Source organism: Spea bombifrons, chromosome 1, assembly GCF_027358695.1.
Source record: "Spea bombifrons isolate aSpeBom1 chromosome 1, aSpeBom1.2.pri, whole genome shotgun sequence".
NCBI classification, from domain to species: Eukaryota; Metazoa; Chordata; class Amphibia; order Anura; family Pelobatidae; genus Spea; species Spea bombifrons.
Genome location: NC_071087.1, coordinates 77614495 through 77629074, shown reverse-complemented (window position 1 = coordinate 77629074; position 14580 = coordinate 77614495). Strand labels below are relative to the sequence as shown.

Here is a 14580-nt window from a genome sequence, read left to right as displayed (position 1 = left end):
TATCAATGCGCATTTTGCACTTGAGCTGGTCCTCGGTGCATGTTTGTGAGTTTATTTATAATAAATTATATACCGAGATGCTTTAAAGAGAAAGTATTACACTATTTTTGCCCTTTCCTGCATATGTCCACCCGTGTCCCTGAGGTGGTCATCCAGTCCAGCTTTACTAAGAGAGCTGTGATATTCTGTTTTTTACTATCATGGAACAATATATTCCTCTGCATTCTGTACTTCCTCAGTATGTCCTCTTTGAGGGTATATGAATGAATACAGCACACTACATCTGTTGGAACAGATTTGGCCAATTCTTTAGGCCTCCTGACTCAGTGGGCTCAATCCATTGCTATACTAGTGTGAGGCTTCCCGCCCAAGATTTTATTAAATAACTCAATATGTGTTTGAGAGACCTCTTCATTTTCCGCTTTTTCAGGCAGCCCTCTGATCTTCAGATTGCAGAGCCTGCCCCTATTATCTAGATCAATTATCCGGGATTCCATTTGAGATATAGCACTCTTGTATTTTTTGGTTTTCCCTAATGTTAATTCAATATAACCATGCTAGAAACCTCAAATGCAAATTTTATACATGCAAAAAATACCATTTAAATGGACAGAAAGTCAGCTTTTTTGCATAGTACTTATCTGTCTTGCATCTTTATTTCAGCAGGTGTAGATCAGAAGTCCATTTATCTGAGTAGCCTGTAGGTTTTCATCTGTCTATTAAGGCTTTAATACGGCATTTATATTAACATCCACCTCGTTTTGTTTGAATAGGACGTCGCTCTTAATGTCTAGGGGACTGCTCATTCAGCAAGATGTAATCTGCATCACCTTGCTCAGTCTCCCTTGTTGTTGGTGGGTATAATCACGCGCTAGGCTCCAGTATATGCTCCAGCAGGCGTTTTCATCTTCCTCGCTCATCGCATGGAAGGGGGTGTGGAGCTTTACCTAGATGCGTGCGCACACATCCTCATCCACACCCCACCCCACCTGTTCTGAAAACTCTAATTAGGTTGTCTTTATTTTAATCACAATTTATGTATTTTGCTCTCACCTATATTTCTAAAAAAGGTTTTATCACCTTTATTTGTTAACCTGGAAATTTTCTCCTCAGCATGTGGTTTGGAGCATCTATTAATGCGCTTTGCCTCTCTAAGCATAGCTTTATCTATTCTGCTCCTATTTTGAGTCTGTTTATATTTCTTAAAAGCTAGCTACTCATTCAATAAATTTGCTACATCAGCGGCTTAAACCACAGTGGCTTATTTTTTCTTGTTCTCTTGCAAACAATTTTAATGCAATGTTCTGTTGCCTTTAGTAGGACATTTCTTAAATATCATCAAAGACTCCCCTACCACTCACCTCCAGGTTTCTAAAATCAAAACTCTTGGTTTTAATGTGGTGCAATGTAACCTCTCTTAGATTAAACTACACTGATTGATCACTGGAGCCCAAACACTTTCCTACATTGACATCCAAACTCAAGTGTCCATTTGCAAATACCAAATCCTGCGCAGCCGTTTTCCTTGACTTCTCTACCGACTGCTTAAGACCCTGTTTAGAATTTAGAAAGTCTCTACTATGGGCTGACCCAGCTGTATGTTTTTTCCAATCTATATCAGGGAGATTTAAGTCTCCCATACTGATACCTCATCTTTCATTGACATCTCAAGTAAAAGATTGTTGAGCTCCTCTGCTTGCCCATGTGGTCTATATAGCGCGTCAATGCAAACAAACGCTTTGTTACAAAGTTCTAAAGTTACCCAAATGGTTTCTAGGTTCTCCTTATTACTTTGTTAACTTTTACGCTATTTTCTACATAAAGGATGACCTCCCCTCCCTTTCTGTCATCTCTATCCTTTCTGTGTAACATGATTCCTAGTATGACAATATCCAAGTCATTTAATTGTACCAGGTCTCTAACAGCCACTTAATCTACATTATCACTTGTTACCAAGGTAAGTGAATGGATCGTATTCCCTAAACTACGGGGACTTGTACACATCCCAACCAAGCCGTTCAACCTGTGTGTTACATTATGTTGTGGTTTAGCTTTTTCTATATCTATACTGATGCCATCATTCCTTTCGTGGCTTCTCAAAGCTAAGCCCTGTCCTGAACCTACTCCATCTACCCATTTTAATGCTGTCTTCACCCCCCTAACCATCTTCATCCCCAGCACCGCAGCCTCCTCATCATTGAGGCGCAGTCCATCCCTGTTAGTCTGTAGCCAACTGCAAAGTCTGCCCAGTTCTCTAAAAACCCAAATCCCTCCTTCCTACATTACTTTAGCAGCCACGCATTCATTTTCATAAGCTCCCGCTGCCTCCCTAGTGTAGCATGTGGGTACTGGTAATGTTCCTGAAAATATTACCTCTCCCTAAGTTTGTCACCTAGTGCTATAAAATCTTTTTAAGGACACCCCACCTGCCATTGACTTTATCATTAGCACCAATATGGTCTATGACCACTGGATCATCACCAGCCCCTCCCAACAATCTGTCCATCCAGTCCACAAAATGCCAAACCCGAGCACCCAGGAGACAGCATACTGTTTGGCATTCTGGATCTTGGCGGCAGATTACCCTATCTACTTTACTAATAATTGAGTCCCCTACCACCACAACCTGTCTAGCTTTCCTAGCCTTTTTCTATCTGCACTAGAGAGGGTACTCACCTGCTAGTTGAATCGGCCTGCTCTAGTAATGCCAGATCTGAACTGCTCTTCCCAGCATTCTTTGCATAAACTGGCAAACATATTGAGCTGAACAAGTCCAGAACTAGCCCCCTAAACCTAAGATCCCTACTTCCTCTTGCAACTTACACAGCGCTCTGTAAAGACCAACACGATGTGGCAATAAAAGGATTTGATAAGGGAGAGAACATAGTTCTTTTGCATACAGAGCCATATATCATAATCTGTAAAAATCTTCTGGCCATTGAAGGTTATGAACTATTAGATCAAATAACCTTCTCTCCAACAGTGGTAACCTTTTATGCATTACATAAAATTCAGAAGCAAATTCTGGATCCCTCGGTATACCTAACATGTCGAAGATCAGCATTTACGTTGACAGGATAATTAAACCTTTTTCTGCCCTTTCCAGCTAATGTAAGCAATGTTCCTTTAACCCCTTAAGAACCAGGCTGTGTTTTACCTTTTGTACCCTTGGGACCGAGACTGTTTGAACACTTGCGGTGCTCGAGTTTAGATGTAATTTTCTCCTCACTCATTTAGGGTACCCACACAAGTAGGGCTGAAACAACTAATCCTCTGCTGCCTGACACTGCATGACATGACCATAGGTGCTCTGTCATAGAAGCCCCGGCGGAAGTGGCGGGCAGCAGCAGAGGTGGTCTATGAGCATCTCGAAGACATCCACCAGCTGTCTCCACTAGACACCAGAAAGTCTGGAGCATGGGGGAGGCTTAAGGCATATCGGGGGGGGGCAAGCCAGGGCTCAGATGTGCATAACGGGAGGGCTGGTTGGCAAACAAAGGGAGATAAAAACAAGAAATGCATTTTTTCAATCATAGTTTTTATTAAATATGAAAAAAGTTTACATGTGAATTAATATTTACCAGTAGGTATTAAAACCTAGTTTGAGAAATATGTTTGGTTTCTTGTACCTTAATACCTTAACTATATTTGAAATATAGTTTTTATTAGGGACATAATAAACAGCACATTGGGATGGGATGATTGGCTGCAATGCTCAGAACTACCAGTAGATGTCAGTAGGCTTTTTATACACATGGTAATAACTGTTGTAAATCAAAATAAGTTATTTTCTGTAGTGCTTGATTGGAAGTTGCAAAAAGAAGCTGCAGATGTTTAACTATTCACTTGCTAATATATATACAGTTGTATAATGGAATCATAGTAAATTCTACAGAAATAGAAAAATGTGTCAAAGCATTTGTAGGGTGGATGACTGATTTAATATGTATGTGCAAACACCACATTTTACCTGTTTGAAACCTGGGATTGTATTTTTTAAATATGGCGATTGTGGGAGCAATATCATGGTTTCCACATGCCAAGGAACAAATTTGATATATTTCTGATAAGAATATGATTGTAATAATTTTCTACATGGGGATTGTCAGTGGAATATCATACTTAAAGATGCCAGGGAAAACACCTGACCTGTTAAGAATATGGTGATAATTGCATTTCTACCTGGGGTTATGGTTGAATATCATAGTTACACATGCCAAGGAACATATTCGATGTGCTTCTGTTAAGAATATGGGTATAATTGTTTTTCTAAATGGGGATTATGAGCACTTTTACTAAAGCGTGAAAGCAAGCCAGCAGCTGAAGGAGGAGCAGTCAGGTCTACACCACAACACCAGGATATAGTTCCCTGTGGAACTCAACCCTGGACCTTAACCCGATCCTAGGGCAAGCAGCTGGCTCTTCACTCAATGTCCACTAAACAGAACATTGGGGTGTCCAGGTTGTTGGGCAGAAGGAAATGGGCATTAATGGAACTGGAGCTGCAACAATTAATCCATAATGAAAATCGTTGTCAACAGTTTTAATTATCGATTAGTTGAATTGATTTTATCGCATATAAGATGAGGGTTTCTTCAGAGCAAATGGTAAGATCCAGATCCCCCGCAGCGCTGCAGGTGACCTGGATCTTCCTCTCTGGCAGCCAGTGGGTGTCTGTGCAATGCGTGTAGACAACCTCTGCTACTGCTCTCCACTTCATGGGGCACCGGCGTTACATGAACTTCCAGTGCTCAGTCGTAGAAGCTCCAGCAAAAGTGCAGGCCAGCAGCGGAGGTTGTCTGCGTGCATCACGCAGATGTTCACCGGCTGCCCCCGCTAGACACCAGGCAGTCTAGAGCATGGAGGGCAAGTATGGGGGGGGGGGTGGTAAAAGGCATATCAGGAGGGTCATATCAGGAGTGACATATCGGGGATATAAGCCTTATCAGGGGGCACAGTGGCGCATATCAGGATATAAGGCATATCAGGGGGGCACAGTGGCATATCGTGGATATCAGGGGGCACAGTGGCATATCAGGGGGTATAAGGCATATCGGGCACAGTGGCATAGGGGGTATAAGGAATATCAGGGGGATATAAGGGTATAACGCATATCTGGGGGGGGCACAGTGGCATATAGGGCAGAGTGGCAAGCCTGGGGTCAGATGTGCATAACTGGGGTGCAGATTGGCAAATAAAAACAAGAAATCTATTTTTCTCAATTAGTTTTTTATTAAATATGAAAATCGCGGACGCCCTGTACCTGATGTGTACTCCCACCAAACGTTGCTTCCTCCTACTGGGACACCAGCGATTAACCCCTTCAGCAACAGACAGAACCAGCGTTGTAGAGAGAAGGGGGGGACAACTGCACTGGAGCTGCGTTGGCACTGTGACTAGCCGAAGCTTAGCTACACAGTGTGGCTATTGTCCTAAAAAGGACAATAAAAGATCATAGCAGTCCACCCCAAGCATCAGGCAGCACTCAAGTTGAGGTGAAAACAGGACTCGGTTTGTTTGGAAACACAAGGGTATTTAACCCCTTCAGTCCCCTATGGACATATTGCTACGTCCAAAAAAAATGGTACTTTCAGCCCTTCTTGCAGCATCAGGGATGTGCACGGGAGATCAGGCTGTCAAGCCTGGACTGCACCATGACAGCAGAAGCCGGCATTCCCTTCCGGGTTGCGCCGCTACCGACGTAACCTGGAAGTTCATCGGAGGACAGGATATCCCCTCCGATGAGGCACAGACGCAATCTCTGCAAGTCTGTGGGGGCTTGCAGAGAGATCGGTGCAGGAGGACCATGTTTCTCACCCTCCTTCCATGCTGAAACAGAAAACGAAGAAAAAAAACTGTTAGTCCATTTAAAAAATAATAATAAAAAATCATTAAAATATAAATCATTTGTTTTTAAAAAGTGAGCTAAGTGATGTCATTGTGACATCATTGGCATTAATAACATGTTCAAGAGGTCCTTTAAATATATAATATAAAAAATACAAAAATTTTAAAAAAACCTTACATCCCATTGCCCTAGCACAACATCTACCCGGTAGAACCCTCCTGCCCCCATTCACAACCCCCAAACCCGTTAAGCCATAAGCATAAAAATTCTACAAAAAAGTGCTGGGAAAGTATGGAAAAATCTATATAAATTAGGTATTTCTGAAATCAGGACACCTGAATTTATAAACTTGGAGGGGATTTTCCATCACTCTACCTAATTTTATGAGGCTTCAGAGGGAAAATTAAAAAAAAATTGTTTTGTTTCTTAAGTTTTCGCTAGTTTTTACTAAAATTCTCATTCAAAATTGTCAGCTAATCATCCAACTATGGTATCAAAAGAAAGCTCTATCTCTTCTTGAAATAATATATAGTTTACATGGGTACACTATTCGCAGGAAAAGAGAATAATCGCTGAACTGCGCAAAAATGGCAAAATTGCTCCAGGACGTGAGGTACCAAAAACCCCTGGAATTGAAGGGGTTAAACAGTACAAGGGGGAAATCTACATACGATAGACACAACAAACCACACACAGTTTTTCATCAGATCTTTCTTTCCACACTGCTCAGAATTTGAACTCAGCCCAGTAGGGGGTCCCTATAGTAGTCTGTGGGGAGGATGGTAAACACGGGTGTTTCCCTGACTTCTGACTGAAACTGCTGGATATCACATCAAGGTTCAAATACTGGACATTGAGGTTTCTGTTCTGTAAGTCCTGGCCCGATAGAGAGTAACACCACACGTAAACGCCCTCCCCAAATGCAGGCGCCCAAAATCTGTCCGAGTTATAGACTCTCTGGTACTTGTGGAAACGTTACACTCTGTTCCAGGGGGAAGAGATAGTCCTAATGGACGCCCCTTTACCCACCTCCCCAAGAACTGAACCCCTTCCAATGCCAGGGCCCATAGTCTGTAGGGAGGAGGCTGGCCCTCAGGACTAGTAAATCATTTTTAGGTATTAAAACCTAGTTCAACCTAGTTCAAGAAATATTGCGTTTGGGTTCTTTTGTATATATAGCTTTTATTATGTCAGTAAAATAAGAAGGCGATTAGTGAAAGGCCATTGTAATTAAGATAAGTGTTGTGTGTGCAGAATACAATGCCACGTTAATGTAAATTTTACGTTTTTTATTCTGTTTTCAACACCCAATTTGCATATTGCTTTATCTGAATAATTGGCCAACTAATCTATTATGAATTATTATTATTCTTCTTGCATGCACTTACCTGTATATTAACCCCTTCAATCCCAAGGGTTTTTGGTACCTCAAGTCCCGGAGCGGTTTTGCCATTTTTGTGGTATGTCAGTTCAGCGATTATTCCCCTTTCCCGCGAATAGTGTACCCATGTAAACTATATATTGTTTTTTCAAGGAGAGAGAGGGCTTTTTTACCATAGTTAGGGTGAGAATTAGAAAAAAAAAATTCACAAAATTAGGTAAAGTGACAAAAAAATCGCCTCCAAGTTTATCAATTCAGGTGTCCTGATTTCAGAAATACCTAATTTATATATAATTTTCATACTTTCCCAGCACTTATAGGGAACATACTATAAGGTGTACATTATTCTTTACAAAGCCGTAGAAATGTTACATTAGCTATGATGGGATTGCAACTCTAATTTTAAACAAATAGTGTTTGGGAACTCTTCATGCAGCTATTTATCCACCAATCACTGTCAAAAGTGGCCGCAGAAATTGTTTCCTGTGCTTTTTCACCAACACTTCTGTGTTAGATTTGTTTCCACGCGGTATGCGTATGGCAGAGAAACCCAGCCAAAATTGTTTAGCTGCATCTCCTGATTACATAAACACCCTCATCCTTAGTTTTTCTTCTTTCTAGAGGGCCATATCCATCCCTTACATATAGTACCCTATAAGGTAGTATTTTTGATACTTATGTCATAACGGTTTTGGGGGTTGTGAACGGGGGCAGGGGTTGTACCTTTTTAGATGTTGTGTTAGGGCAATGGGATGTAAGGGTTTTTTCTTTAATCTTTTTTTTTTTTTATTGTAATTTTTGTATGTTTAAAAAAAAAAAAATTGCACTCTTATCAGTGCAGTATGGTTAGAAGTCCTCTTAGGGACCTCTTGAACATGTTATAAATGCCAGTCACTATTGTTTTTTTTTTATTATTAAAAAATAATCACTTTTTTTTTTTCTTTTTTTGTCAATTTGTATTTCACCTTGTGAGAAGAGTGAGAAACATTTCTCAATCTCCTCCCTGCGGTCCCCCTGCACCGATCACACTGTGATCTCTATGCAAGTCCCCATAGACTTGCATAGAGATCAGTGTCTGCGATCAGTACCTCGTCGGAGTGATCATATATCCCAGCAGGGTCTAGACAGACCCTGCAGGGTATATCCTGTCCTCCGATGACCTTCCGTGTGACGTCAGCAGTGACGCGACCCGGAAGGGAATGCCTTCAGTTTTCTGGTGTTCACGCCGGCAGCAGTTACATGCGATCGCGAAGCAGAAAGCCTGCGGTGCTGGCTTCTTGCAGCTACACAAGAGATCCTGTCAGCAGAAGGTAAGGACGTACCGATATGTCCATAGGGTACTTAAGGGGTTAAATGTTCCACAAATTGAATACATCTAATTCACAGTTAGTTGCTATTGTGTGTTTTACTTCCTGATTGAATTTAGCCAGCTTCCTAAAATGTGGTCTGTTGGTGTGGAATATTTTTTTAATACACATCTTTGGATTATGGTGAGTGTGTGTACAAGGAAGCTTGGCTGCACGTGTCCTGTTCTCAACAATCTCTTCTTTGTTTAGTGCTGACAGACGGTTGCTGTGGCAGATCCCACAAACGCTATCTGGAAAGGATCAAGAAGGTAAATGTCTTATCTGTCCCACTCTGTAAATACACTTCTATATGCAGGTATCGAAAGTATACAGATAACAAAAACCTAGGATACGGATGTCTGCCTACATTTACAGAGGCAATTCTAGGCAGCTAGTAGTCCGTGGAGACTGATTTGAAAGACAGCATTCAAGAATTTATTGGTTTAGTAAAAGACTCATGTAACGCTAGGTATTTAACGCTAATGACCTAGGATAGGGTCATTGCCAGCAGTTCCAATATGTAAAATTGCAGTAAACTGTATTTGAAAGCACTGCATCTTATTAATGTATGTATCCCAAAAGGTGCTAATAGGTCTACCGGTATTGCCATAAAAAGAATATGCAAAGTTTTCACAGTGAAATCTGTTCTCTACCTTTATTAGCCATATAATTGGGGTTTTAGTGTCCTTGGTGATAATACCTTTATGTCCTGTAAGTTCTGACTCGAGAGTAACACCACACACAAACCCGCTACAAATGCAGCTCCCCCAAATCTATGTCTGATGATACCTTTATTTAATAGAACAGCCTGTTCTTCCAGAGCAGCATTTGCCACGTGTTGCCATACATTTTTATTGCAAAGTGTTTTATATGAATTATGTTTTCACATGGCATGACTGCCATTGTATTGATGGCTTTATTATCCCTTTGAGAGCCTTTGAATCCATCAACTAATATTTAAAAATGTTCTCTCTCCTGTATTTGTAGGGAAATTTATACTTTTTTTTTTAAACTATTTGTCTATTCTATCTATTACATGTTGACACACCCCTATGACTTATTGCCAGTGTGAAACTACTTGGTGCTGAATACATAGGTTTCATGACCTTGAGGAAAATGTTATGCAACATACAACTGTGTAATAGTTTCTCCTGCCTCACATTGGTTTTGGTAAATACATGGATTTGCCAGCTACTGTAAAAACTCAATGTGCCATTATCAGGTGGCTCTCAATAATCAAAGCTATGTGCCCCCAAATATTCTGTGCGTATGACTTGTTACTTATAGATAAAAAAAAAAATTGAGGATTATATATTCAAATGAAGAATATAAGTGGCCAATGAATGGTCAAAATGGGAGGATTTAAGAAAAATCTGAGCCATTTACAAATAATGGATTGCAGATTATGGTAATGCTATGTTATAGTATATCTTAGAGAAATAGGGTAGTTCCATTCATGTGACAAATTTAAATATTCTAAAATCATATTCTTTCTCTTGCAGGTTGGCAAAGGCTTTCTGCTCGATGGCAAACACTCCGCTCGCATAGCAGTCCTACTCCAGCCGCAGCTCAGTTCACATATGAAGGCAGTACTTTGTCTGGGGTAGATATTGAACTAGTGGGATCTGGGTACAGGATGTCCCTTGTCAAGAAAAGGTTTGCAGCAGGTGAGGGACAGTATCTGGTGTCATTGTGATTTAGCGTGCTATATTCTGATTGAGCAGTTCACTGTATAAAACCCTTTAAGATCAACAAGCATCCTTACTTTGCAGCAATACACCAACTGTATCTCACGCTACTGTTCTGCCTGTTGTTTTCCCCATTATTAAGAGTCTTTGTTTTGCAGGAAAATATATTGTTTGCTGAAAAAAAGATGTCCTTGCCTTGCATCAACATACCCCTTCAACAATCTACTTCTGTCCTTTGGGCTTCGGACTTCTGATGCTGATACTACTGATGCTGGAATTCTGCTGCAATTTGTGAACCTAAAACCTTTGCAGACTCTCACACAGTATAAAGGTTATGCAAGAGGTGTCTTTGTATGATTCAGTGAGCAATAGTAAATATTGGCATGCTGTTCAAGAAGGATTAAAGCACTGTTAATAATCTTTTGTAACACAGGTAGGGAAGGACGTGTAGTTTTACATAAAATGGATAATGTTGACAAAAGGTTTTGTGATATGCACTTGATCAAAGAGCTCTGCCATACAGCCTCCTTTGTCTGTAGTGTGAAGCTGGAGAGTATGATGTGATTGTACGTGCACAATGTATGTATGTACAGGAGTTTTGCTATAGAAGTATAGTGTTCTTAGTGACCTTTCCTGTTTTTTGTGTTTTGAGGGCTTTTATGTGTTGGATATACAAACAGAAAACTATTATAAAAATATATTGTTTGCACAGAATATTAAAGCTTTGTGGTGTATATGTCTCTGTGGTTTAAACTATGTATGTACAGCATTCTGGAGACAGTGTACTCCACCTATATTTGCTTAGACACATGACCCTTGTATTTTCTCTCCCTATATGTAGACTTCTTTATAGATGGACAGACTAGAAGGCGATATACTTTACTTACAAAATAAAGCAAGCAAAATCTCAAAACCCATGGTTTCTTTAGTGTTCATATCAATGCAACTTAGCCCATACCTTTTTAATAATGCTTCTGATCTACTGCCCCACAAAACATACTAATATGCACATGTGTGGCCTACAACAAAAAGGAACCAGGTTTGAGCCAATATGCACTTGCACGTTGCTGTGGATAATGTGCATGTATAGAACACCCTGTATCTTAATAACCTAGGCTATATACTCTGGGTCAGAACAGTACCAACGTATGATATCTGTTACACAGTGTAGATTAACTTATTTGGTAATGTTGGTATTACCTTTTGATAAATGTTCTATACTTCCACATTATCAGTCAGATGAGGTTTGGGGGGTGAGGTCACCCTAGAGTGGGGGTTTAAGTAGACTTTTTATGGTGACTTTATGAACGGTTAGGAGCAATTTATGTATTTGCAGAAGATATTTTGAAACAAAGTATTGTATCAAAACACACAGCTATATTTCCATGTCATTCCTAGTAGCAGCTATAGAGGCTTGTGTCCCTGGCTCCAGTACCTGCTATGGGAAGCAAGTGAGCTGTTGGTCCCTGTGGCAAGGATCCTCTGGCGGATCTAGTCTTACCATTGGCTCTTGGGCAGGTGGGGCAGTATTTATCAGAAGCCCTGGGCCCTGAAATTGCTGGTTGCGTAAGTCAGGTAGGCTGTTCCACTTTCTGAATTTTTACACCATATGTGTGCTTCCTTATGCGTGCTGGACCAGCCGCTTCCAGGTTGCTATGGTGTGTTGAGGATTTTTCTTGACGTCCTGCAAGTTAGATCCTTATCCTGAAGTCCTGCCCTGTCTACCTTCTATTGTCCTACTAAAACCCTGGGATTTATTTTTCACTGCCCTAGATGTCCTCTGACAAGCCTGACTTGTCTGATGAGTGGGGACTTTGTCAAACTGTTCTAGAAAGCTGTGTTCATCTTGCCTAAAAGCCAAGGAGGATTCTGTTGCAGATCTCAAGGAGTGGATAAAAACTGAGCTGCAGTCTAGCTTTGAGCAAATGCGGCCATCTGTGATGGGATCCTTACCCCAGGTCAGAAGTGCTCCTGCAGGAGTCTTTCCCTCAGATTGTCTAGAAAGAACCCTTGCTCCTGTGGTTTGGAAAGGTAATAGCAAATAGATGATCCTGAATCCTCTGAGAAGGGTGAGATTTTAGAAGAAACATTTCCCACAGAGGACATTCATAAGCTATTTGGAGCTATCAGGGCGGCATTTGAATAGGAAGAAGAGAAACCTTTCCTTTGCCTAAAGCTTTATAAGGTATAATTTATGAACAATGGAAGACTCCAGAAAAGAGGTCATATGTTTCTAAAAGGGTCTCTAGACCCTTTCCCTTCCCAGAGGAATTCTCAGAATTGTGTCTAGCTCCTAAGATTGATGCCACAGTGGCCAGGGATAGGTCAGCCATTCCTTGGAAGATTCCTTGTATTTTACTGATCCTATGGACAGGATTTATTTTATAAGTAAAGTGCAAGTAAGGGTTTCATTTGATGTAAAATCATTTTCAAGCTTTTTTCCTTTCCTATACATATACATTTAAGCCTGAATGCAAATGCTAGGAACATGTGTTTTTAATCACATGATGTAACTGTTACATTGGCATTCCAAAGAGGACCCTCTATCATATGAATGGTCCAATAGGATTCCTAAATTTCACATTGTCGGAAATGGGATATATTTGGGAAAAGGGGATTCCAGGTGCCGACACACCTTCGTCTAGGGGTTAATAACTTAAATCCACGTAGCTCGAATAATTAGAAGAAAATGCTTCTTTGATAGGAAAATGGAGGGTTTAATGCTGTAATGAAGCCTATGAAAGGCTAACACACACAGGGTTACATTGGGAATGAAGTTGTGACTGCAACGATGATGGAAAGATTGTAACTAACTGCAGCAAGGATGGGAAGATTGTAACAACTAATGACATACAAGTAGTTCTTATAGGGTGGGATCAAAGGTACATTACTATTGGTTAACTAATATCAAAAGACAATGCTAACACTATTACACAACGTACAATTTACAATCCTATAGATAAACTAATCTCAAAAGACAATACATCCAATTTACAATCCTAGGGATACAACATCAAAAGACAATACTAACACTATACAATGTACAATCCTATGGATGAACAAATTAAAAGACAATACTAACACTATCAGACACTATTTACAAACAGACTATACAGACAATGTAATTCATGATTTACAGTTGTCCTTTGATGTTGGCTTCGGGGGCTACATTTGCACTTCAATAAGTCTCTTTCCTTTTTGTGTGCATGTGAATTGAACTGGCCAAATATTGTTTGGTTAGGTCAGATCACTTTAAGTCCTTCTACACCTATAATGACTATAATTTATATTTTTCATATAATTATGTTATATTGCTCCCTAGGGTGTCTGACATAGTCTGCATGCTACCTCCACACACATATTACCCATATATAGGATAACTTGTACTCTAACTAAACATAAAGGGGTATAAAACTCATGCTAAGAAGGGCAATGTCTTTCTTATCCATCTTTTTCCCCATAATACAGAGCCTACAGCACCTACCATTGTCTATATATATATATATATATATATATATATATATATATATATATATATACCGTATTTGCTCGATTATAAGACGAGGTTTTTTTCAGAGCAAATGCTCTGAAAAATACCCCTCGTCTTCTAATCGGGGTCGTCTTCTAATCAGACCTCAAATAGAGGTCTGATTAGGAGACTAAGATCCAGATCCCCTGCACCGCTGCAGGGGACCTGGATCCTCCTGTCTCACCCCCCCCCATACACACACTTACCGGTGCTTCGTTCTGTATTGCCGGGGCAGCGATCCGCGCAGCCGGAAGGAGGTGGAGTTGGCAGCGGGGGTTTGTCTCCGTCCGTCGCGTATACCTTCCCCCGGCTGTCAGAGATCAGAGTTCCCCGCACCGGTGCGGGGAACACTGATCTCTGACAGCCGGGGAAGGTATTCGAGACGGACGCAGACAAACCCCCGCTGCCAACTCCACCTCCTTCCGGCTGCAGCAGAAAGAGACGTTAACCCGCTGCCCCGGCAAAACAGCATGAAATTGGAAGCACCGGTAAGTAAGTAAGTAAGTGTGTGTGTGTGTGTGCGTTAGTGTGTTAAATGGGGGCATAGGGCATTTCTGGAATGCCTTATACCCCTATTTGCCACAATGGCACTTAGGGGGTTAAAAAGCATATTATGGGGCAGAGTGGCATATAGGGCATTTCACCTCCCTATTTCACTCTGCCCCATAATATGCCTTTTAACCCCCTAAATGCCAGAGTGGCATATAGGGGTATAAGGCATTTCTAAGGGGGGTAAAAATGCCTTTTAACTCCCTTAATGCCACTCTGCCTCCTGGAATGCCTTATAC

General features: G+C 40.8%; 1 protein-coding gene and 1 long non-coding RNA gene across 2 annotated transcripts in view; one reads left to right on the top strand and one right to left on the bottom strand.

The window, feature by feature from the left end:
* The window catches only part of FCHO1 (FCH and mu domain containing endocytic adaptor 1), a 77202-nt gene extending 66667 nt beyond the window's left edge, over nt 1–10535 (top strand). Inside the window, exons 27-29 of the mRNA XM_053464406.1 lie at nt 8786–8844; nt 10078–10242; nt 10422–10535. Of these exons, the coding sequence (XP_053320381.1) occupies nt 8786–8844; nt 10078–10242; nt 10422–10441 (244 nt within the window). The 3' untranslated portion in view covers nt 10442–10535. The remainder of the gene's footprint in view (nt 1–8785; nt 8845–10077; nt 10243–10421) is intronic.
* LOC128492003 (uncharacterized) overlaps nt 1–14580 on the bottom strand; it is a 108813-nt gene that overhangs the window by 51454 nt on the left and 42779 nt on the right. The gene's annotated exons all lie outside the window — the stretch shown is intronic.